The 24,560-nt window shown below is 40.3% G+C and overlaps 2 protein-coding genes and 1 long non-coding RNA gene across 6 annotated transcripts; 1 reads left to right on the plus strand and 2 right to left on the minus strand.

Moving 5' to 3' along the window:
* Nucleotides 1–4,155: 4,155 nt before the first annotated feature.
* Nucleotides 4,156–6,950, plus strand: LOC105355161 (uncharacterized). 3 transcript variants are annotated; one of them, XR_013658746.1, is made up of 6 exons: nucleotides 4,156–4,295; nucleotides 4,944–5,032; nucleotides 5,109–5,254; nucleotides 5,371–5,480; nucleotides 5,569–5,605; nucleotides 6,820–6,950. It is a non-coding gene; the product is annotated as an uncharacterized LOC105355161 (long non-coding RNA). The 3 variants fall into 3 exon arrangements; XR_013658745.1 differs by lacking the exon at nucleotides 6,820–6,950 and having other exon boundaries at nucleotides 5,569–5,700; XR_002874185.2 differs by lacking the exon at nucleotides 6,820–6,950 and having other exon boundaries at nucleotides 4,157–4,295; nucleotides 4,938–5,032; nucleotides 5,569–5,903.
* LOC101168797 (sodium-dependent neutral amino acid transporter B(0)AT1) lies at nucleotides 6,875–15,849 on the minus strand. Its single transcript, XM_004074401.5, has 12 exons — nucleotides 15,529–15,849; nucleotides 12,335–12,475; nucleotides 12,128–12,265; nucleotides 11,866–12,047; nucleotides 8,757–8,867; nucleotides 8,575–8,687; nucleotides 8,357–8,485; nucleotides 8,075–8,231; nucleotides 7,788–7,992; nucleotides 7,550–7,709; nucleotides 7,310–7,472; nucleotides 6,875–7,171 (listed from the first exon to the last, which is right to left on the minus strand). Exons 1-12 carry the CDS (start codon nucleotides 15,722–15,724, stop codon nucleotides 7,034–7,036), a joined length of 1,833 nt encoding a protein of 610 aa, XP_004074449.1. The 5' UTR covers nucleotides 15,725–15,849; the 3' UTR covers nucleotides 6,875–7,033.
* A 1,108-nt stretch (nucleotides 15,850–16,957) lies between these two features.
* LOC101171425 (sodium-dependent neutral amino acid transporter B(0)AT1) lies at nucleotides 16,958–24,014 on the minus strand. 2 transcript variants are annotated; one of them, XM_004074411.5, is made up of 12 exons: nucleotides 23,600–24,014; nucleotides 22,537–22,677; nucleotides 22,142–22,279; nucleotides 21,414–21,595; nucleotides 21,209–21,319; nucleotides 20,418–20,530; nucleotides 20,209–20,337; nucleotides 19,960–20,116; nucleotides 19,682–19,886; nucleotides 18,798–18,957; nucleotides 17,666–17,828; nucleotides 16,958–17,545 (listed from the first exon to the last, which is right to left on the minus strand). In XM_004074411.5, the coding sequence occupies exons 1-12, from the start codon at nucleotides 23,796–23,798 to the stop codon at nucleotides 17,318–17,320; spliced, it is 1,926 nt and encodes a 641-aa protein (XP_004074459.1). In that variant the 5' UTR covers nucleotides 23,799–24,014; the 3' UTR covers nucleotides 16,958–17,317. The 2 variants fall into 2 exon arrangements, with proteins under 2 accessions (XP_004074459.1, XP_078811409.1); XM_078955283.1 differs by lacking the exon at nucleotides 23,600–24,014 and adding an exon at nucleotides 23,038–23,137.
* Between the last annotated feature and the right edge of the window lie 546 nt (nucleotides 24,015–24,560).

Consider the following 24,560-nt stretch of genomic DNA (forward strand, 5'->3'; position numbering starts at 1 on the left):
GGACCACTGCTCCTATGGAGCTAGTCTGTATTGACTTTTGGTCAGCGGAGGACAAGAACAAGCGTTCTGTGGAAGTGTTAGTTGTAACCGATCACTTCACGAAGATGGCCCATGCTTTTCCTTGTCGCAACCAGTCAGCGAAACAAGTTGCCAAAAAGCTCTGGGATTATGTGTTTTGCATTTATGGCTTCCCTGAGCGCATCCATTCTGACCAGGGGGCCAATTTTGAAAGCGAACTGTTGTCTGAACTCCTGCGTCTGTCAGGTGTGGCTAAGTCTCACACCACTGCCTACCACCCTATGGGCAACGGAGGAACAGAGCGTTTCAACCGCACATTAGGCAACATGATCAGAGCACTCCCTTTAAGAACAAAGCAGGAGTGGGCTCAGCAAATCCAGACATTGACGTTTGCTTATAATGCCACTGTCCATGAGACTACAGGGTTTGCCCCTTTTTATCTAATGTTTGGTCGTGTTCCCCGTCTTCCTGTTGATATAGTGTTCCGGTCAGTTCTTCATGACTCTGATGTGACTGATTTCACCACCTATTCAGCCACACTTCTCACAAACCTTGCAGAGGCTGCAAAAGTGGCACAGCAGCACGCCGTGCATCAGCAAAAACATCAGGCAAAGGGGTACAACAAAAAAATCAAGGGTGTTGCCCTCCAGATTGGCGACAGAGTGCTCCTAGCCAATAGAGGTGAACGTGGCAAGAAGAAACTGGCTGACAAATGGGAACCTACAGTCTACACTGTTGTGGCCTGTCAACCACAAATTCATGTCTACAAAATACAGGATTCGAACGGACGCTGCAAAGTTGTCCACAGGAATCTGCTGCTTGATGTAAGCTTCCTTCCTGTTGTTGAGTCACAACATCTTGGTGTTGGAGCAACTTCGGAGGGGTGTGATACAGAAAGCGTGGATCTGAGTGACCTGAATAGCCTCCTACATGATTCTCCGGAAGAGCGGACCGCTACTTGGGTTTCGTCTGGGTGTGACAACAGCATCATCGGTGGTTCAGTGAAAACTAGTCTGGGATCAGATGCGTCTGGTTCCCACAGTGTTTTGGGGGACCTTGAAGAGGATATTACCCCTGATCTCCCACCAGTCGTTGCCGGTGCTGATGGTGACTCACCAAGAGCTGATGTGACCAGTCCTCTGACTGACACTAGTCCCTTACTTGACTCAGGACACGAAGAATCCAACAGTGACTATAGATCTGTACCACCAGTGAGTTCAGCCCATGTTCCAGGGTACTTTGTTTCTAGAACGGGTCGCGTAGTTAAACCTGTGACCAGATTTATAGAAGTCATGATGCAGGAACCTGTGTGGGTGTGACTTACAGTTTAGTTGGGTCTTTTTCTTTTCATCTGCTGTTGATGTTTGTGTATTATGACATTTGGTTATTAATTTATTTTGACCAGTGTAATTAGGGATGTAGGCTGCATCTCTGTATTCTAAAAGGGTTAACAGACTTGATCAACCTGTTTACTTCTTTTAATCTGTTAAATCAGATAGTTTCTCTAAACTGATTCAAGAATTTGATTCTTGCGAAATTGGTCTCTGTTTCTTTGCACGAACCTGGTTCTCTGCCGATGTGTTGTGAATATTTGGTGGAATTCTAGGAGGGGTGAATGTAACGAGTGTTAAGTTTATTAGTGTAATTCCACCAAATCCATGGTAAACTGCCGTTTTCATACATTTGCACCAGAGTATTTCATCTGTCTGAGGGTACTTGAACTCACCACGAGCACGCTAGCAGGTGCTAATGAACATGCGCACTTAGACTGCTGGGAGCCGTGGCTGAGGTAAGACGTGAATCGCCGAGTGTCCACCCTTATTAGTTTTATTTCTTTGTAAATTGTTCATTAGTGTGTTACACTCATAACTCACAAAGTTGGGAATCGTGTGGTGTCAATTTTACGTAATTTGTGTTTTTATTTATTTTTGGCTGCTCTATATCAGCAGATCTGCACTGCTTCGCGTGAACTAGTTGAGGTTCGCGCCATTTTTCTTTGATGTTTAAATTAACTTTTCTTTCTTTCTTTTTTGTTCATTTTTCAATTGTTTAAGGGGGAAAAAAATCACACAGAAGAAACTCCAGACAGCATTCTGAATTTGTATTTTCTGTTAACCAGGTACGGTGCAGTTTTCTCTTTTTATCGTGTTCTTTTTGTATTACTTTACATGCTGTGGGGGGAGGTGCTAATAAGCATGAGCACTGAGACTGCTGGGAGCCGTGGCTGAGGGGGAAAAAAATCACACAGAAGAAACTCCAGACAGCATTCTGAATTTGTATTTTCTGTTAACCAGGTACAGATTAAAAGAGTTTGACTCGGCATCCAAGTGTGGTCTCTCATTCGCCTGAACACAACGCAGAGCGGAAAACTCCACCAGTTACACTTGGCTATTGAGAGCTGTGTATGCTAAACCAGGATTTTAAAATGCACTCAATAGCGGATGGGGAGCCAGTGCAGCTGGATTAACAACAGGGGTGACGTGTGAAAACGTGGATGAATTAGTAAAAAGCCTTGCAGCAGTGTTCTGAGCAACCTGGAGCCGTTCTAGAGACTTTTTCTTAAACATGTGAAGATGGAGTTGCAGTATTCAAGACAAGACGAGATGATATAAAAGCGTGGATGAGCATCTACAACTCAGAACGCAACACAATTGGACTCAGTTTAGCAATGTTTTTAAGCTGATAAAAACAAGAGCGAACAAGTGACCCGACATGAGAGTCAAGGAATAAAACCGGGTCTAGAGTCACCCCGAGGTTCCTGACAGACGGCTTGATGGAGAAGGCAAGAGGACTGAACCACTGGACTATCTGGGGGAGGCAACTGTCATCAGCACAGACTAGAACCTCAGTTTTAGCTTCATTTACACTGCAAATTTTGTCAATCTACCTAAGATTATCAATCTTAAAACTAGCTGTAAAATCTTATTGATCTTAATTTTAGATAAAAACAGCAGCACGTGTAAGATTATTACACTTGTTTTAAGAAAAATATGCATTACCTGTCTTGATCAGTTTGTAAATCTAGAAAGTAGTCATTTTACATGCAAAACAAGAAAAAAACACTGCAAGCCTGATTTAAGGACAGGAAAACGTCCTAATTTAAGTTTATTAAACTTGTTTTAAGACAAAAATATGCATTACCTTTCTTGATCAGTTTGTAAATTTAGAAATTAATCATTTTCCATGCAAAACAAGAAAAAATACTGCAGACCTGATTTAAGCACAGGTTAAGGTCTTAAGTTTATTTTAGATGTAACCATATTATCTGATATCCAAAAATGTACGTGAATACTGATGTTCAATAGCTCATCCAATATTTATAGGATAAACAATGGATAAGTATTTTTGTTTTTTACTGCAATATCGTCATCAACATATTTGATCAAAACACTGATTTTGAAATGATATGATAACCAAGCTTGTTTTCAGCATTTATAAACGTAAGCAAGATTAGGTATAGCTAGTTCATAAGCAAGAAGGTCTCTGTTAAAACAGTGTTTCATAAACCTGGCTTCATGACAATGTTGTCTGTCTTGTCAACAATCCATTGTTACCACAAAATCTTTTGTGTAGGTCCAAAAGTGAGTATTGTTTTATTCGCAGAAATGATAATTAGTGACCTTTCACATACATATTTGTTAATATTGAGAACAAGCCACTTCACTCTAACAGCATGGTTATCTGATTTAAATTTAAATTATAAACAGTACTTTGCAATCCACAGATGATGCAATCATAATTCTACCGCGCTTGGTTTGGGTAATACCAACTATTTTGTGCAAAGATCTATTTTGAATCGAAAGATTGTACAAATCAGACAATGATTATCTTCCTTAATCAAAGAAGTTATTTGTTATATCAACCAAGGTTTACGTAGAATAGTTGATCTTTTAAAATATGTATTTTTCATGTTTTTTCGTAATTTTTCAATGGAACATTCCGGCGGGTACAAGCAAAAATGGAAAAGTCCATTGTGACCAAATGAAGGGGGATTAATATGTTCAGAAGACTTGCTTAAGATAAACTACTAGAGCCAACACGTTATATGCTGTTTTATAACTTATTTATTTTCATAATGATGGCATAAGGAAGTGTAACACAAAAAAATGAATTTTATTTATTGCATTTTTGGGATACCCTTTGAGTATTTTTATATTGTGACCGACCCAGCGCCATCTTGTTACATTTGCGACGTACATCTGATGATCCAGAACATGACGAGGACGAACAGGAAAAACAATTAGGAATATAATATTCGGCGGACAAGATAAAAGGAGGTAAGCTATATTAAATTATATGACATAGAATAAATCACCATTACGCTCCACGCAGCTGGTAAAGATTATAAAGTGGGTTTAAACATCTTGAGAAGCAGGCTAACGGAGCAACTAGCTAGCTTGCGCTAGCACTATTTTAGCTACTCCGTCACTTTTTTGTAAGTATCCTGTATACATCATAAATATACTTTAAAATACAATTAATGAGATTTTGGTTCTGTTTAAATATGTTAAATTAATTTTTTGTTTAGTAAAAATGTATTTCAGTGTTAAGAAGTATGCTATTGTAGTAAGCTAACTTGAGTTATTGCTAGCCCAATACTGCTCAACTGTAACTCAGTTTTATGCTAGGGTTACTAGATTGGGCAGTTTCCCACCCAAATTGGCCAATTTGAAAGACTGTTTGTCATGTATGCTTGATGATCTTAAAGTTAGAATGAAAACTTGCTGTTATTAACAATTGTGACTTTAACATTTTTAAGTTTGAGAGTTACTATTGTTGGCAGAAATTAAAACACAATTTTTGATCACTTCTAGTGAATAAGGATAGTATGCAAGTACAAGCTAGGCATTATAAAACTCTGCAGGAAATGTACAAAAAGTAGAAGCCCAAGCTGATCTTAACAGTTTTTTGATCTGGAGTTTCAGGCCAAACGAGCTTACATTGATTGTGGAGCCATAAGAGGAGATACCAGAGCTTCATCCATCGTGGATGTTTATCCAGAGAACTGCATCATGTAAGTATTATGTAAAAAGTATAAAGTAAAATTTTAAATGTATATATATTTTTCATCACTTGGTTTGTCATTGCAGGTGCCTAGAGAAATGCATAGAGTCCTTGCTCCCCACTATGATGAATTCATTGAGGAAGTCAGAATGTGATGGGAGGATTGCTGCGCCAGGGTCATTTTACAGAGTATGAAAGAAGGCAATAAAGCCACCAATCAACAGGGATAAAAGTAAGTTTATGCCTTTTTGATACATGTAGTTAGATGCGTGAATGCTTCTTCTCAGAAAACACTAGGTTCTATGTGTTTCTTCTTCAAGAAGTAAAATTTAATTTATTGTGTTTCAGTGGAAGCCAACTTTGCTCTGGTGAAGGCCCTTCCCATTCTCTTTCCCCAAGTGGCACCTCCATCAAAGAAACTGGGGTGTGCTAGTGAAGCTTTACTGCATGTTCAGGAGGTAAATTTTTATTTTTGCCCTAAGCAGATACATAAAGAAATTACTACATTGGAGATACTAAAGGAAAAACGTTTTTTCTGCTTTATAGTCAACAGAAGATCCAAACGTCTTCATCCAGAAGAGAGGTCTGTCAAGTCCAGTCTTGGTGTTAAAAATTGTAAAAACTGCTTTGGTTCCTTCATCGTGAAGATTTAAACATCTCCTCTCCTGCAGATTTTGGGACTTTGCTGCATGTAAAATGGAAATTTTACTTTCACCGTAACCCTTGTGCTATCCTAGGCACTTTAACGTTGGGAGTTGGGTCATCTAGACCCACTAGACAGTGCTCTGAACCGATTTGTGATCTTCACTGGTGTCCATGGATTACATGAAATCTTTCCACCTTTATCCACCTTTGTCATGGTAGGGAGAACACGTCAATGTAAGGGGGGGGTCATCTAAGATAGCAAAAAAAAAAAAAAGACAGCACAAGGGTTAAAAGAAGGCTTTGGACCAGTTCAGTAACTTTTCTTCTAAACCTGGTGAGACTGTTCTGATGTGTCTCAGTCAGGAGTGGCCTGACATGAGGAATCCAGCATGTGTGCAGGCTCTGAATGCACTTACTCAGCTTAAGTCCACTCCTGGATATGCTCTCTCAATGCTTGAACGGATTCCTTTAATGGTTGCCATGGTTCTTGTTGATGCTGCAGCTTTTCCTACTTGTTTGTTAGTGAGCTTGGATGCAGCTTTCTGTGAACAACCAGCTTGTTTGACCGAGCCATTTTTGAGGCTTTGCCTGTGAAGGGTGTCACCATGACGCCATACTGACCAGACTGAGAGACCATATAAAGGGCCTATGTCATGCTTTTCTTAAGATTTTCAGAGTAAACTATATCTATAGACATGATAATTTATTACCTTTGGAACAGTAAAGAACATTTTTTTAAATAAAGTGTTAGCCTAGAGGTGGGGCTGGCAGTGCAGACTCTTCCTGGAAGCACTGGTCAATGTCAGCTCGTGAGAACCCACTCGTTTTTCATGTATTGGGAGGGGCTGTTGCTCTGAGAGCATGTTTCTATGTGTGAGTATTAAATACACTTAAAAGCTATAAAAGTTGATTTTGCATGATATAGGCCCTTTAAAGGTTCAGGAAGCATTTGCTGGTGTTCTGAACACATTATCTGATACCGTTAGTTTGCTACACTGACTTTACAATATTCTAGCTATCTGAAAAACAACATTTTTGGTTTTCATTAATGTAATACTTACAAGTACAAGAAAATTACTGCTTTATAATCTATGTTAAATAACGCTAACTAATAAACAAAATGATTATATCATTTTTTTTTGTCTTCATCAGGCTCACGTGAACATGAGAGTTTTGAACATGGAAGCCCGAAATGCATAGACTTTCATTTGGACGTGCGTTGCCGAGGGCAGTGACTCATCAGTCTTTACCAAAGACTACTCTTCCTGGGGTCCACATTTTAGGAGATACTTGTTTTACAAATTAAGTTACCTTTTCGAGAACCAGCAGAGAATAGCCTCTTCTCTGCTGTTTTCAATTACAAATATTATTTTCTGCAGCAAACATAAATCAGCCGACACAAAGCATAAACAGGCACCGACAGGCTGGGAACTCCTGCCAGAAGAAAGATGACCGCATAGATCCAGGATGGGTATGTCACCGATGTCAAAGCTGGGAACACTTCCTGCAAAAAATACAATAAAATTAAAGGAATGAAAAATGTTCTGGAATTTGTTCGTCAATGGTGGTACACCATTGCTTTTATTGTGGGCTAATATGCCAGAGAAACAATGTAAGCAAAGATGAGCAGAAAACAACGTACAGAGCCGGCATCCCAGACCAAATAGGTGAGCGTTTCTTGAGCTTGAGTCACCAGGTAGAAAACCAGAATGACCAGGACAGTTAAAGGACTTATGACTCTCCAGGTAACCTGCCAGAAGATGTTTGGCTTATGCCCAACCATAAAGGCAATGTCCTCATTGAATCTGGAACAAAAGAAGGGACAATTCTCATGTCAAGACCAAAAGAAAACTGTAGTCAGTAACTTGGAACTGGAACAAACCTGTCTATGCCATAGATGTAAACGACAGCTATCATCTCAAACAACCCAATGGTCAGCAGTGGAATAGATCCAGCAAAGTTGTCAAAAAGAGCAACCCAGTGGATTCCTGAACGCTGCGCAAACAGGAGGCTGATGATGAAGGAAACCACGCAGGTAAGTCCTGAAATGGATACACAAGGATCAAGGGAGGTTTGTGTAACAAATGTAGGGGGAACATTTCCAAAAGCAGTTGAGTTACCCGTCAAAGCCTCTGGGGGAAAATTCTTTGGGATCAATTTCAGGTCCTTTAAGGGGACCACCACTCCCTCGATGTTGCCAAACAGAGATGAGAGTCCCAGACAGAGAAGCATGACAAAGAAGAGAACAGACCAGACGGGGGAGCCGGGCATCTTGGTGATGGCCTCGGTGAAAACTATAAACGCCAGACCTGTTCCCTCCACTCCCTGAACAAACAAGCACAGAACAGTCGAAAGGAGAGAACAAAGACCGCATCGGGGGGGCGTATGCCCTCATCAGAAAGATCACCTCACTCAAAAGGATCTGCAGGTCACAGGTTTGGATGTCCAGACCAGGAAGGACATCAGGATAGGAAACATTCAGACTGCTTAAGGTTGCATCATAGCTGCTTGAAGTGATGTTCATCTCAGGAAGATCAAAGGCGTTTGTCAAAGTCATGATATTGCTGAGGAAACAAGTAAGGAAAATTATGAAAGGTCATGACCCAATGGTTGCCATCTTGTTGAGCGGTAGACACTTGTTAGAATGACAGACCTGGTTATTAAAGTGTACGTAGAAAGCTGTACTTACTCACTGATACAGGTGTCGAATTTCTCAGTGGCTCTGAATCCGATTATGGAGTATGTGACAGTTGCAGCATAGACTGAAGTGAGGCCAGTTACAACAGACAGAATCACAGCATCCTGCACACAGTTGTTGCTGAAACAGAAAATATTTCAAATAGTCAGGGATTCCTGTCAGTCTGGGTGAAGGGAAAATGTCAGGTTTCCAAATGAACAGTCTCTTACTGAACAGGGTTGTAGCTTGAGAAGGAGATGAGTCCTCCCCATGCCAGACCAAATGCATAAAAAACCTGGGCACCTGCATCTAGCCAAGTTGAGGGTTTTATCAACTCCTTCACCTGTTCAAGAAGAACATTTAGCTCTAAATCCAGCTGTGGGGTTTTTCTTTATCCATGCTTGAAGCTTACGTCAGGTATAAAAAGGAACTTGATTCCGTTCACAGCGCCTGGAAGAGTCAGTCCTCTGATCAGGAAGATGGCCAATACAATGTAAGGCAGGATGGCTGTAACATAGACCGCCTGCGGTGATGACACCAAACATCGGTTAGAGGCAAAACCTGAGCATGTTTCCTTACGCTGTGAGGTTTCAGTTGTCTTTTATTTGGAGATCTGGGTCCATAGATTCCTAATCAATAGATCAATTGGCTGGGCTGCACAATGTTGTAGTGGTTAGTGTTCTTGTATCACATCGAGGAGGCCCTTTTTCAAATTCTGACTTTGCTTTGTGGCGTTTGCATGTTCTTGTCGTGCATTCTATCTCTGGAATGCACACCGGTTTCCTCCCACACTCCAGTAAGGTTCATAGGTTGATTGGTGACTAAATTGTCCCAAGGGATGAATGTGAGTGTAACTGGCACTGTAATGACTGACAAACTGTCCAGAATAGACCCTGCCTTCATCCAACAGCAGCTGGGATAGACTCAGGCAAATCTGTGACCCCAAAAGGGATCCATTGGGTTTGAAAATGGATGGATGGACCAATAAGCCTCTTGGCTGTGAAGACAGCTTCCATGACACACCTATGAACTACTCCCTCTTATGACATGGTTCTGGACATTCCTCTTTTAAGTTATTTATGTTCTAAAGGTGGAAGATGACCGACATAACACTTCAGTGGCCTAATGGACAAGGCACTGGACTCCTAGGCCAGTTATTGGGGGCTTAAGTCCCTTCTGAGGTGCTTCAGCTGTAGCAGGCATTAAGGATTACATACATTGACCTTCTTGCTGGTGAAAGCGATGGATCATTACTGATGCGTGAAAGTGAAAATTGGGACAGAAACTTATTCCTTCAGTACTTTTATCAACACTTTGCATCATGAACCTTTGCATTCCAAAACTTCTCTGTTATTAAAAAGATCCAAATTAATCCTAAATTGCTGCTCGAGCGGTATTTTGTGTTTTCTGCATAATTTTGCCAAACACAGCCTTCTCAACAGCGTACCTGAAGTTACAACTGTGCAATAATCCAAGCCAACAGTTCAACATATGTCCTACAAGTAAACCGAGAAGCTTAGATCTTCTCAACATTTTCTGTAAATCGTGTGGTACAGTCTGTCACAGTGCAGAATAGACCAAGTCAAAAACAGACAGGCATTGAAGCATCAATGACTTTCTAGAATGAAGTATCCTAGTTAGCACTCTGAAGCCAGAGCAAAGCATCTGCACAGATCAAACACTGACCCTGACAGGATTTGAACAAGCAACTTTTTGTTCAGGAGTCCTGTAGCCAGACGTGCTACCATTACACCAAAGAGCCCATAGAAGCAATTTGATTTCTACATGGTTACACACATTCCATTGGACAGAGTTTGATCCTATTTTATCTGTTTCTTTAGTACATTCTAGCATTTCAAGCTCACTACATAATAGACATGTTTAGGTTAATGTTGACATATTCTAAGGGTCAGAATCCCACTGACGTTCTGACTTGTGAGGCCTTTCCACACCCATGTCGGTCAGTGTTGTTCCTTTGATCTCTGTTATACTGTATGACAAGGTCTTTTCATCTATAGTTCATCTCAGTGGTTCTTATTGGCCTTTATTTTCAGGGTCTTTACAACTGTCTAACTGGCTTTTCAACTAGGAACTGCTGACTGTTGCGGTCTGTCTTGGCCGTGCCTTTTTCCTTAAGTGGTACAAGTCAGCATCAAAAAAGAAAAAGGTCACATTTGAAAAGCAGTCGTTGAATTGTTGGCCTTCTGTAAGTAAGTCTCCAAGATGAAAGAAGACAAAGAGCCAAGAAGTTGATTTCAAATAGAGAAGTGGTGCTCTTGTTCACTCCAAATCAGAGCAGCAAGGAAATTTACCCTGTCAGGGGCATCTTTGACACATCAAGGGCATTGACTGGATGACTACTATTGTTTGCAACCATCTATGAGCTGATGTTGGATGAAAAGCTACCCCTGATGTATGCTTTTGTGTGAACAATACCACACTAGCTGCATTGCCATTGTCCAGATTTGCTTCTACGCATTTAATTATTAGCATAAATGGCGTATACTTATGTGGCGTTTTTCTACCTACAAGGCCCAAAGCGTTACAGTCACAGACCCATTCACCCAGTCACACACATTCACACACAAGTTGAACTTTGACCTATCACGGATTCAGGTGTAATAGTGACGAATGGGTAGCGTCCTTTTCAAAACACAGAAGTGCCAACCGTTAGAAAATTGATCATGAAGGACCAATTAATAATTGCAGTTTGTGCCCAGTGCTTAGCGCTCTTGCCTTACAGCAAGAAGCCCCCCGGTTTAAGTCCGTGCAAGGGGACCTTTCTGTGTGGAGTTTGCATGTTCCCCCTGTGCATGCGTGGGTTTTCTTTGGGAACTCTGGCTTCCTCCCACCGTCCAAAAACATGCTTCACAGGTTAATTGGTTACTGTAAATGTTCCCTAGATGTGAATGTGAGTGCCCTGCTACAGACTGATGACCTGTCCAAGATGTTCTCTGTCTTTCTCCATGTGTGGCCGGGATAGGCTCCGGCAGCCCCGTGACCCCAAAAGGGCCAAAACGGGTTTAGAAGATGTATGAGTTTGTGCCCTGCTGGAATTTTATGACAGCAAGTCATCCATTTATCAGAATGTGTTAGTATCGGGCTGCGACAGTCCAGGGTCAACATCAAATATGCTAAAAGTGTGTTCAAGAATGCATGTTTAGCACATTCTTGAACGTGCATCCCATGCCCAGTGTATATGTAGTATGAAGGTGATGGTTCTTGACTCCAACTGTACTTGTCGACAGCATCCAGCAAGTGGCAACATGTCCTTCTTTTTAAAGCAGGCAGCCATATTTCACACTATTCACTCATTTGTGAGGTTTGTTGTCAGTATCTTTGATAGCTTTCTCACTTATTGTGCTACATGAAAGTGTTCACTGTGCACGAGATTGTGCCAGAATCCTAAACCAAGAGCATCAGAAGACATGGGTCATGTGACTGAGATCTGCTCAACATATGCTATCCTGAACAGCTATTAGCTTCATCAAAATGACTGATGTGAACAAACTATTTCAAACCTTTCCTGAAGTGCTGATCCCCCTGATACAGCAGATGGCCACAACAGTCCAAGCAGCCAACAAACAGATCACAATGGGTGGATGGAGGCCTCCAGAGTCAGCTATTGAGGCGGTGCTATTCAGAGAAACTCTGTAGAAGTAGTAATCCACAGTGGAGCTCCTTTGGCACTCTGAGACAAACTCTGGAGTCAAATACGCAAATATACATAATTACTAATACATTAAACAGGAAACAGTTGGGTGTCAGTTTCCATATAAATACCTGTTTTGCTGTCATTAAGGGGACACTGTGTCCATGGCAGTGGCTCTTGAAATGAGTTGAAGAGATACCACAGAATCCAGCCGATCAACGTGTTGTAGTACAGTCCGACTAAAAAGGACACCAACATCGACGCAATACCTGGGAGGCAGTATTACAAAGTGAACACCTGTGAGAAACACCTTTTGTTTTTTAGTCATGGCAACTCACCTACTCCAGTCAGGTAGGGGCTGATTGCCCTCCACACCCCCACACTGCCTTTTCTCAGGCGCTGACCAATGGCAAATTCCAGCAGAAGGAGAGGCATACCTTCCAATACTAGCAGGATCAGGTAGGGGATCAGAAAGGCTCCTGAAAATAAAAAATATACAGCACTGCACATGAGTTTTACGCAGGTGTGGAAAAAATAATGTAAAGAGTGAACGCTGTCAGAAATGGAACTTTGAATCATTTATCCTCAAAAAATCAAAAATCTCATTTATATTTTTTTGTGTACACTTTGACTTAAAACAGCATCAGTTCTTCCTAGGACACTAGCTCACAGTTTTTGAAGGAACCCGGTTTTTAGGGTGTTCCAAACATCTTGAGTAACTCCAGAACTAAGTCATGTTGGTAGACTGCTATGTCTACAATCTTCAATGTTTCTTTGTGCTTCTTTCAAAAGCTTGGAGAGCACATGTTGAAAGCCTAGTCTGCTTTAACCCTTGTGCTATCCTAGGCACTTTAACATCGGGAGTTGGGTCATCTAGACCCACTAGACAGTGCGCTGAACCTTTTTTCTTCAATGATTTGTGATCTTCACTGGTGTCCATGGATTACATGAAATCTTTCCACCTTTATCCACCTTTGTCATGGTAGGGATAACGCGTCAATGGTCATCTTGACCCCGTAGGACAGCACAAGGGGTACACAAAGGGATGATGGGAGGTGAAGGAAGGCTTACTCCACTCTAGCAGTCTCACCTTCAACTCAGAGGGGAATTTTTAATCAACTCCTGCCACTCTGCAGAAACTATGACCTAGAAAACAACACAGGTTCTTTTGGCTAAAAACAGCATAATTATCATTAAAAGCCCACTGGGAACGCTTTATCAAGAGTGGATTGTTGTAGTAGACCGCTCTCTGAGACTATTCTTCCTGATAAGAAACCGAAATATCTCAACACTATTGTCCTCCAAGACTATAAAGAGCAGACTGTACCTCTTCAGGAATGGTCCATTTTTATCTCTTCTTATGGCACTAACTATAAATAGCTATTTACAGTGGCTGATAGTAACTAGCTTGATTCACACTTTGATTTGATTTGATTTGATTTATTGGTTCATTTTAAGCATTATTTGTAAACAATACAACAAAAAAATCCCACAGATAAAGAACTCATTTCAGAAATAAAGAAATGCATTGATAAACACAAAAAAAGAAAAATTACTGTAAACGTAAGCAGAAAATCACAGTGTAAGCACTCAGAATCATGAATAGAAATTTTTGCAGTGATGCAAACAAGACACACTTAGGTCACATTTGATTAATTAAATATGGTGATTGTTAAATAAATTCAAGTAGAGTTTGATTTACTGTTTAAAAGAGAGTCAGAGGAAAGGAACTTATATAATCCCACCCCTACTGAGGTAATTCATTTTATATGTTTGCACAGTTCTGATCAGGTCAAGTGCAGATCTTTCATCAAGTAACTTTTGGATTATCCTCAGAACATATTCTTTCATAATTTCAGTAAATATTATGAATCACACGTCATTTAATAGAAATGTTAGATTTAGAATTAGAAGACGGATCACTTTAATACAGAAATCATTGATACACATTGAAGATCAAGTAAAGAAAATTGATAGCTTATTGAATGTAATCAGAAACACCATCTAGTAATTTCAGGGAACATTGTTAACCTTCACTCATTGATTAACAAAGATGATCTCATTGGTTGTCATCAGAAAAACATGTATTATTTTACAATGTTAAGGTTCACACATCCATGTTTGTTGATCTTTAACTCCTCTTATCTTCATACTGTGTGACACTAAGTATTCTTTATACATTTTCTTGAATACAAAGTTTGAGCTCTTGAATTTTCTCCTTCTGATCAGGGAAGTGTAAAAAGTTCAGAAAAATTGACATGATTTTACATTAAAAGTACGGTGGCCCTGACGTACAAATCACATCAACAAATCACTTGGCGGAGTTGGTTTGATTTGATCTGAATTTAGAATGATCAGAAACTGTTTGTTTGTTTGGCAGGTGGTTTGAGGTGTGTGTGTCTGCAGAAAAATTGTCTTTACTGAATGTTTTGGTTACAGTATTGTTACATTTTGAACACTAAACCTTAGATTCATGTGTTATTTTTAACACCTTCATCAATGAAAAGCTTTTATGGATACAAATAATCTTAGTTTTTAAATGTCTTTTTTAGGTAAGATTAGGAAATTGTGTTTTGTAGAAAGAATCCTTTTATTATTTATTTAAGAAAGAAATTTGTCCATATTTATTGATTTTTTAATGTAATATTACTGTAAAAAACAACGAAACATTGTTTTAGCAGTCGAACAGTTATTAATTCGTTTGATTGGACTAGATGTTGTGCCATCGAACACTGAAGACAACAGTAATGTGCAAAAAAATCCCCTAAAAAGACATTATGGCGCAGCTGCAACCGATCATAAGGCGTCCACAGAGAGCATGGCACTAATATAAATGCAGTCATATTTCTAAACATAAAACTGACAGCATGTTGGCTTTAATGTGGACACACGTTTGCACCGCAGCATTCTTCTTCTTCAAATCTGATGACAACAGGAAACGCTGCTGTTGACTTATTCTTTTAAATCATTTCTTATTTAACCTAAACACCAGCGCATCTGAAAGCCGAGTAGTATTATTTGTTATCCTGTAATATCCTTTGTTTATAGACTATTTTTATATTGTCTTATACCATTTATATTGCTTTGGACCCTGTTGAAACTGGTAAAATAATTGATCTTAGATTAATAGGGTCTATGCAAAGCTTCAGCTGATTAGCCCTGATGCGTTTGAAAGATTTATTTTATCCTGCAGCAATTTATTGCTGAACATCAGATTGAGCCTGAGAGAAACGCTGCTGCCTCTAAAGGACCACAACAAAACCATGAGTACTGTACATGCAACTCAGTGACAGATGCATTAGCACGCTCTTTCATGCATGAAAGAGTAACAGATTCAACTTTTTGTTTAGCTGTAGGCACAGTCATTTACTTTAAGGTAAGATGGTCCAGTTCCCCGTTGAGATATTTTTTAGTACTTTTGGCCTTTTGGCACCTCTCCAACAATGACATAAAATACACACAACCAAAGCAAAGCTCCTGCAGGTTTCTAATGAGCATGTTGACATGTTTGGATTATTAATCAATCAATTACCTCCTCCATGGCTTTGGCACAAGTAGGGGAATCGCCACACATTTCCCAGCCCAATGCAAAAGCCCACGCAGGTCAGAATGTACTGGGCTTTGTTGTCCCACTGGGGACGGTCCTTGGCCTCCTTATCCATCTTCTCCAGATCAGTGTAGCTCGGGATCCGCAGATCCAAGTCAGGGTTTGGTAGCACCAGTCTCATGGTGACATGTGCAGTGAAGCTTGGCTGCAGCAGTGCATGGGGTTTAAATGTGCACACACCGGAACACTGAGCTCAGCTATCTCCACACAAATTTATGATCTTTTACTACTGTCCCCACAGGCCATAGATTAACCAGCGGCTCGTATTTATTAATTGGCTTCCTATGCAAAAAGGAAGATAGACTAAACCTCTGTTTCATAGGAAAGTTCAGAGCAAAGGTTGCTTTTTTAATGATTATCTATTTGAATCTGTCCAGCTGCTTAAAAGGAAAACCTTCAAACCCATAAAACATTTGTGGCCGAAGCTGCTTTATACAATTTTTTAAATATTTTTTTAGTTAGACGGCCTGAAACAAAAACAAACCAAAAAAGGTTGGGTTTTTTTAGTGACACAACTTTGGGTTGTTATTTAAATAGGATACTATCTAAAATGTATGTAGTACATGAACTCAGAAATGTTTACAATGAAAAGAGGTGCATGAAGGACATTTATGATGTAGGAGAAATACTGTAATTAGAAAAATGGACAATCTCTGAGAAATCACAACATTTTTTGTGAGTTTAGATTCTGTGAAGAGATGAGACTAAAGTTAGACACAGTGATGCTAAATATTTGACAAATTCAAAATTCATTTTTTTTCTTTTAATACTTGTTAATGGATCCGCAACTGAAGTTCTTTGGGGAGAGGAGAATCACTACTTTTTCTACTTTTTCTTTTATCTAATAATCTCCCTACGGCTAATTTAGTCATTTTGGAATATGTTCATAAATTAATCTTTTTCTGTAGGCCCACTGATATTTATTTATTTATGTATTTATTATTTATCAGGACAGCAGAAGCATTGCTGCAATGCACCAGTATTAGCTCAAAGGCTGTTTTTTTCATCCGTAGTCTCGTAGCATAATACGTTAGTAAAACATTCTAAATAGTTAGCATGTTAGCTCACTGCTACCAAACAGCAAACCTCTCAAATGTGGCAGCAGCTAACTGCCCCATCCACTTACAAAGGTGCTCTGCACAGTTAAAATAAGTGGATCAACAAAGAGGGTTTTTTTTAAGGAAATTTTAATTTGAAAAAAAAAAACGGCAATATACAGATAATGTTTGTGACACATAGTAAAAACAATTGTTTCTCTGGTTTAGACATAACATTCCCTCTTCGATGCGGACAAACAAAACAGTAATGACAGTTTTACCTGAGGCTGAAGAGTAATGTGGCACTGTCTGACATAACCGGAAATCACAAACAGTTTATTTATCCCACAAGGTTTCAGGTTTTCAATATTGAACAGTAAGCAACAAACATGAAGCTAAAATACATTTTATTAAAAAATACATAAAGAAAACATAAATTGTTCTTCCTGTACAAAAATCAGTCAGTTATTTTGTGTTTGTGCATTTCCAACAATTTTTCTTTTTGTTAAACGATGTTACAAAATCAATCTGTTCATTTGTTTCAATGCAGGACGTTTATTCATGACAATGTTCTGGGGTTTTTTAATCAAATCTGGAACTTTTTTGATCTGCTTTTCCTCTTCCAATACTAAAAGCTGAAAAAATAGCAACAAACAAAATTCACTTCACGTTAAATACTAAAGGCTGTGCTGTGTCTGAAACTTTTGCTCATTCATTTTTATTTTGGAAGTGATTGTGTCCAATGTGTCATCTCTGTAATCCTTCTTCTTCTTACAACATTTATTTTGTATTAACTTGAAAAGGGCATAGAAGGGGATGCATAAACAGGGGATGCCAGCCAGGATGACGATGATGGCGTAGATCCAGGACGGATAAGCACGCTCTTCCAGGGCAGGAAAGTTCTCCTACATGGTGAGAGGACAACGGTAAGAAGACAGCTGAGTCCATTTTCAGAGAAAAACAGGGAATGATCTGCACCTGATTGGGAGCATATTTAGTAAAAATGTTGCGGCGAGCGCACTCACCGACTTCTGGTCCCACACCAAATATGTGGGAGCCTCTGTGACCTCCGTAACAAAGTAGAAAATGAGGATGAAGATCATGATGACGGGGCTAACCACCCTCCACGTCACTTGCCAGAAAATATTTGGTTTGTGGCCGATCATAAACTCAATGTCCTTGTTAAACCTGTTCGGAAGCAATGAAAGAAGAGGCATAATGTGTCTGAGTGTGCTTAGGAACACCCATAAAAAATAACCTTGTCACTTTATCAGATACAGAACATTAAACGGGTTAAAGATCACTTTGGTTCCTGCTTTCAGGATAATTTCACCAAAAGTTTTACAATACTTTTACAATACTACTGGACTAACTTGTAATGTAACAGCAACCAACTCAGTAATATTTGTAGATCAAAATATACTTTTGGTTAAAAAAATTGACTTATGCAATCTGAGTTTACATCAGCTTTGTTTTCATAAAAGTTTTACAACCAATAAAAGAGAGCTTTTCCTCTGTGCCAAACTATGACTTTAAAAAAAGACCTTTATGTTTTTTGAGATAGATATAACATTTTAGGGTTATAATTTTGTAATAAAAACATGTTTTGAGTCCATATTTTAATGTTTCTGAGTGGATCGTTCTTTAGTTATGGAGCCCATTAAACCTTTGATGTAAGAAATCTCAGCAGGTAATGAGTGAAGCAAACGGTTAGTTTTCCTGAGCATTTAATTATTAAATGAAAGTATATCAAGGGTGCTACTTATGATATAAACTTACAACCTTCCAGGTTTATCAAAATGTTAAAGTAGTGGATTTTTGGTCAAGAAAGACGGTTTGTTTTCTGTTCTTAAAGGATTTTTATTCTGGGCAGCAGTGGATGCAGTTTATATCTGCCAGAAACAACATATGAGTTTAAAAGTTTTTTGTTATTTACCGAGGGCACGTTCATGATCAGTAAGTCTGTGTTTTTAATCAACTCCACTATCCAGTCAGGGAGTCTTTCACTGGCCAGACGTCTGTCAAAGAAAGACGTTTGACTGGGGTAACATAGATCTGTGTTCAGTAGGATGTATAGCATCCACTGTCTTATCCACTTTATTTCACAGGCTAAATATTTCTTTCTAGCATGAGTATACTTAAGTCTCAACAGCTTACCTGTCCACACCGTAGATGTAGATGACTGAAATCATCTCACAAAGCGCTATGACCAGCAGAGGAATGGAACCTGCAAAGTTATCAAAAAGAGCCAGCCAGTAGTTTCCTGATTGGAGGGCAAATATGAGTCCAAGACCAAGGGAGATAAAGCAGGTTATGCCTGTAAGAAAACACATGCGAGGCTTTGTTGTCACATTTACAAGCTGGCTCAAAATATTTCACTTCATGCTTTCAGACATTTTCTAAACCTGCTTAACCCTTTAACACCGGAGATGTTGCTGGAGACATCTAAGTAAGAACTACCGTAAGTCTTCCACCATTTCTGCGATTAACTCAGCTGATTCTGACACGGAGAAAAGCGGCTTTTCATTTACGGTTTGCACAAAACCGCTTTTCCGTAGGACAGTCATCTGTTTTACACTAATTGTGTAAACAACGTTACTATTGTAAAGTGTTGCATATCAGCACAAGACTACTTTTCTGCGCTTCAGAATCCACTGGACATACGTTAAATGCGTAAACGGTTAAAGAGTTACGGTAGTCAAAGGATTTGAACCAGAGGTCCCCAAATCCAGGACTTGAGGGCCGGTGTCCTACACGTTTTCCAACCGACCTGCTATTGAAGCTCCTTACTTGCAAAACACACCTGATCCAGGTAATCAGCAGCAGATAAGGCGGAGTTTCTGGAAAACCCGCAGTAGGCCGGGTATGACACTCCTGATGTAAACAATGAATGGCGCTAAAGCTCCAGTGTTAAAGGGTAAATTCCTTTCGGGGTCACGGGTTGTTGGAGCCTATCCCAGCTCCTGCAAGGTAGACTCTGAATGTTCACCAGTCTGTCACAAACCTTGTTCATTTTTAGTCAGTAGATAAAGAAGAATTACCAGTAAAAACTTCTTTAGGCCAAGTCTTGGGTAACACCCTGAGCTCCTGCAAAGGCGCCACTACTCCCTCGATGTTGCCAAACATGGTTGATAGGCCGAGACAAAAAAGCATGATGAAGAAGAGGACTGCCCAAAGAGGCGAAACTGGCATCCGGATGATGGCTTCTGTGAAGACGATAAAAGCCAACCCTGTGCCCTCAACGCCCTGCGGAAGCAAAGGTTTTAGACAATCCTTCTCATGAAGGTATTTTCTTCAACTTTGACAGAAATGAGCTGACCTGGCTGAGGAAAAACTGCAAGTCACACGTCTGCAGGTTCAATCCTTGGATGATGTCTGGACTGGTCTGGTTGAGGTGAGTCAGAACCTCGTTGTAGTTGCTTTCTGTGATGTTGTCCTCCGGGTAGTTAAAGGCGTTCATCAGCTTCAGAATGTTGCTGGTAAGTACAAACATCAGTTTAGCCTCTGCCTGCTGTACCCGTCGTCAATATGCGTGGCTGTAAAGTGTTGTGTCAAATCCGAAACTCACTTTCCGGTGCACTCGTCAAACTTTTCCGTAGCCCTGAAGCCAATGATGGAGTAGATCACGGTTGCAGAGTAGACGGAGGTGCAGCCATTGATGATGGAGATGAGAACTGCGTCCATTTCACAGTTGTTGCTGTAGGGACATTTCCATTTGATGTAAAGTGTGACTCCTTGAATTGAGCTCACTGTCTTCATGCACAACATTTTACTCACTGGACAGAGTTATAGCTGGAAAAGGAGATGAGGCCTCCAAAAGCCAAGGAGAAGGAGTAGAAAACCTGAGCCCCAGCATCTAGCCAGGTTGCTGGATTCATCAACTCGTTGACCTAAAACATGAATAAAAGAAAAATGATATTTAACATCTGTAGACTTTGCTGATGGGGATGAATGAGTCACTAGTTTTTGGTGAATTTTCTTGAGTCAGACTCAGTTTGGAAGAGAAGCATTAAGAAAATGGCTGCTGCTAGATAAGTTAGATGGCATGAATGTGTTTCACATCAGTTGGTTTTATTGCCTGCTGTGTATACCGGTGCTGTTTATGACACGTGAAGTAGGATAATGGTGTATCCTTAAGGTGCACTGAGTTGCCGTTTTCTTTATCAGCTTTTATTGGTCTTGTGCTGAAGGTTTATGGCGGATGGATAAATACGCTATCTTTTGTCTTTCGTGATGGTTATCTCACGTTTCTGCACACCTCAGGACACCGCGTGTTCAGACAGGTGGAGCTGTGGAGAAAACCTGACATTTCTGAAAACCTTCTGCCTCACACTTTTAGATAATATTAACACTACAGACAGAGTGAGGTTACGGAACGTCACAAAATGCTTCTTATGCCCCTTTAAACAGACGCATCTGAAAGTATGGGTGGAGATGGATGTGATGTGTTGCTGTGGTTACATACAGTCAAAATATCGACAAACATTCATTAGTTATCAAAATCCTATCACACTTTTTTGTACACAAAGTTGCAGCTTTGGGTAAATCTATGTGAGAACAGTGCCTACATCTGGCGTGAAGAGGTACTTTATTCCATCTGTAGAGCCTTTGAGAGTCAGTCCTCTGATGAGGAAGATGGTGAGGACCACGTAGGGCAGAGTCGATGTGACGTATACAGCCTGAGAAAGACGAGAGAACCGTATTATCCAGAGATGAATACTTAACACCAGCAGGTATACTTGAGGGACACCAGCTGCTTTGGAGATTTCATACCTTTCCAGTTGTCTCGATGCCGCGGATGCAGCAGACGTAGAGTAGAGTCCAGGCAGCCACCAGGGACAGAACCATCCACCACTGCAGGCCTCCAGCCTCCTCAATGGCTGTGGAGGTGTTCAGAGTCTCTCTGTACCAGAAGTAGTCAACAGTGGAGCTACGCTCACACTCCTCCAACAACCCTGCAATGACAGCAACAGTTTAAGTCTAAAATGACAATCATTTAGAAAAAAATCCCTTGTGGTATCCTTGTTCCATTTCATTTTTTTTATAATGTGAATTTATGATATCTGGGTTTTAAATCAGGGTTTAATTCCGAGGGGTTACAATGAGCTTCATCCATTGTGGGTCCTTCGGCAAGACTCTTCACGCTGCTGACTAACCAAGGTGGCCACAAGGGGGTCTAAGTCTGGTCTCCCTGTGCCAGTCCCCAGCCTGGGTTGTATCAGGAAGGGCATCCGGTGTAAAAACCTGCAGGAATGTTCTTCCTTGTTGTTCATGTGGTAGATTGTTGGACATTGTGTTGGTTTTGGCCTTGACTCTTCGCAGACAGAAGAACAGTGAAATGATATCCTTTTAAACTCAAATTCCAGCCCAAAAAAAATAAAAATCTGCTTCTGTGCTGCTTAAAGAAACTTTCTGCTCTTGACCTCATGACTACGCCGTCATTTGTAAGTCCGTAAAAGAACCACAAACCCATCCAAAAAGATCTAGACCTGGCAACGTACCTGTTCTGTTTGCGTTGAGCGGACACTGGCTCCATGGCAGAGGATTTTGGAAGGAGTTGAAGAGATACCACATGATCCAGGCCATGATGGTGTTGTAGTACAAACCCACCAGAAAGGACACAAGCAGAGAGGCAATTCCTGTAAAGATCAGCGGTTTAGTTCAGCGTGGCGTTTGGCTGGATGTCATCTTGAACAGAGGATTTAAGGTGGATCCAAAGAGTACCCAAACATTTTTAAGGCAGAGAAACCAGCATCTGAACCACGATCATTTCCTGGAACTTGATCTACAGAGTAAACTTTTTTATACAACTATGGCAAATATGAAACCATCCTTGAACATCAAACTTCGTGGACCATCATGGTAGCTTAATGTACATTCTTTTTATTTCACCCACCGACTCCGGTCAGGTAGGGGTTTATGGACCTCCATACCCCCACGCTGCCTTTCCTCAGACGCTGACCAATGGCAAACTCCAAGTGCAGCAGCGGAATGCCCTCCAGAACCAGCAGGATGAGGAACGGGATCATGAACGCCCCTGGAAAAACCACATTCATGTTTGTGCCGAGTCAGCAAAAGGGTTAGTGACAGAATGTTTGACATGATGCGATCAAAAGTTGACTTTTGACTTTCATCTTGAAACAATGAGTTGATTCTCACTCTGAAAAGTTAAAGTAAACACATTAAAATAGATGTTTTTAACCTCTTCAGACCTGGCATCCTCATGTGTTGACATCACATTCTGCTTCACTGGAGCCCTACATATGTTAGGTCACTTATTAGCTTTGGGTCCTATAAGGTTAAAATAATTTTCTTTCAAGCATTAATATTCATATTCCATTGTTAGAAACTTGCTTCTGAAAAGTAATGTTTTTTTCTTTTTTTTTCTCTAACAAACCTGAGTCTGAAATCAGAAGATTTCCAGATGCTGTGAGGGTTAAAGATGGAATTGTATGAAAGTACACACTCTGCTTTGTTGTCATGCCAAAAACAACACAGAATCCTCACATTTTGGTTGAAAATACACTAAACAGAACCATGTTGCAGCGTAACAGTTTCACAGAGGAGCTGCACACTTTGCTTTTTTTTTCTTTCTTCAGTTTGGTTTAAGAAGATGGAACTGGAAAATAAACAGCAACATTTTTTTTACATGAATCTGGCGTCATAACATATGACCGCTACTCCTTCAATAATCTGCGTGCCCATAAAATCTCTGATCACTGCAGATATTTTCCATGTTGATGAATGGCCTCTTATCTTCTCACTCCACTCTTACGGCATTAATGAGTTTTCCTATTTATAGCAGGAAATATTATGACCACAATCATGATGTCACGGTTTCCTTGAAGCCTTTAACATATTTTTTTTTTGCAAAAAGAGAACATTTCAGGTCAAGAAATTATGATTTTTCTTCATTTATGTTCTTTTGGTAGTCATCTCCTTCATCTATCCCTGCTCACCTCCTCCATGGCTCTGACACAGGTAGGGGAACCTCCAGACGTTTCCCAGCCCCACGCAGAAGCCCACGCAGGTCAGGAGATACTGGACCTTGTTGTCCCACTTGGGTCTGTCCCCAGCCTCCTCCTTCTCCATCCTCTCCAAGTCTTTGTGGCTGGGAATTCGGTCATCCAGCCCGGGGTTTGGGAGCTTTAGCTTCATGGTGGCTCCAAGTTTTGCTCTGAAAGTTTGATGGTTTGGTTCTGCAGATGTGCAGCTGGTCCTTCTTCTTCGTTGCAGACAGGGGCAGCAGCTCTCAGAGGCCTCCCTTCCTCTCTGAGTCCTCTACCTGGTCTGTGCTTGCTGGGGAGGGACTGTGGGATTGTCACTGCGACCTGTGGCCCCTCCGCTGCTGCTATCGGCATCTCATTGGTCCCTGGCTATGCTGCAGAGTCAGCAGCTTGGAGTGGTAAAGGCACAACCTCCTTGATAATGGTTCTCCCTCTGAGGAGGTGCTGTCGCCTGCTGTCTTTAAAAAACACATTAAAAAACAGCAATCAAATGTATTTGCGTCAATTAAACCTACATTTTTTTCTCACATTTATTAGTAAATGTTTTCCTACTTTATATTACAAACATGGGTGAAGTACTGCCAAAGTAAAATACATATAAAATATATTAGTTGTTACAGTGAAGAATAAAAAAATCAATTTTGCATTAATAAATACTGTGTCGTTGTTGAATATTTAAAAAAAGTTTCAGTTTGTATGAAACTTTGCTTTGAAAAAAGAGTTTTTTCACGTTTTATCAAAGAAACACAAACAAATCCACCTTTGGAGCAGAAACTGAAACTCTGATGTTTGTGTGAAATAAGTGAATGGTTAAAAAGATAAGAAGTGGTTTGGTTGATAATACCTGTGTGGTTAGAAGTCAACGCCCTTTCAATCAGCTGTAAATAATCTCAGCACGTTGGGACTTTTATTG

The sequence above is a fragment of the Oryzias latipes genome, chromosome 11 (assembly GCF_053564925.1).
Source record: "Oryzias latipes strain Hd-rR chromosome 11, Olatipes_Hd-rR_3.1".
Taxonomy (NCBI): Eukaryota; Metazoa; Chordata; class Actinopteri; order Beloniformes; family Adrianichthyidae; genus Oryzias; species Oryzias latipes.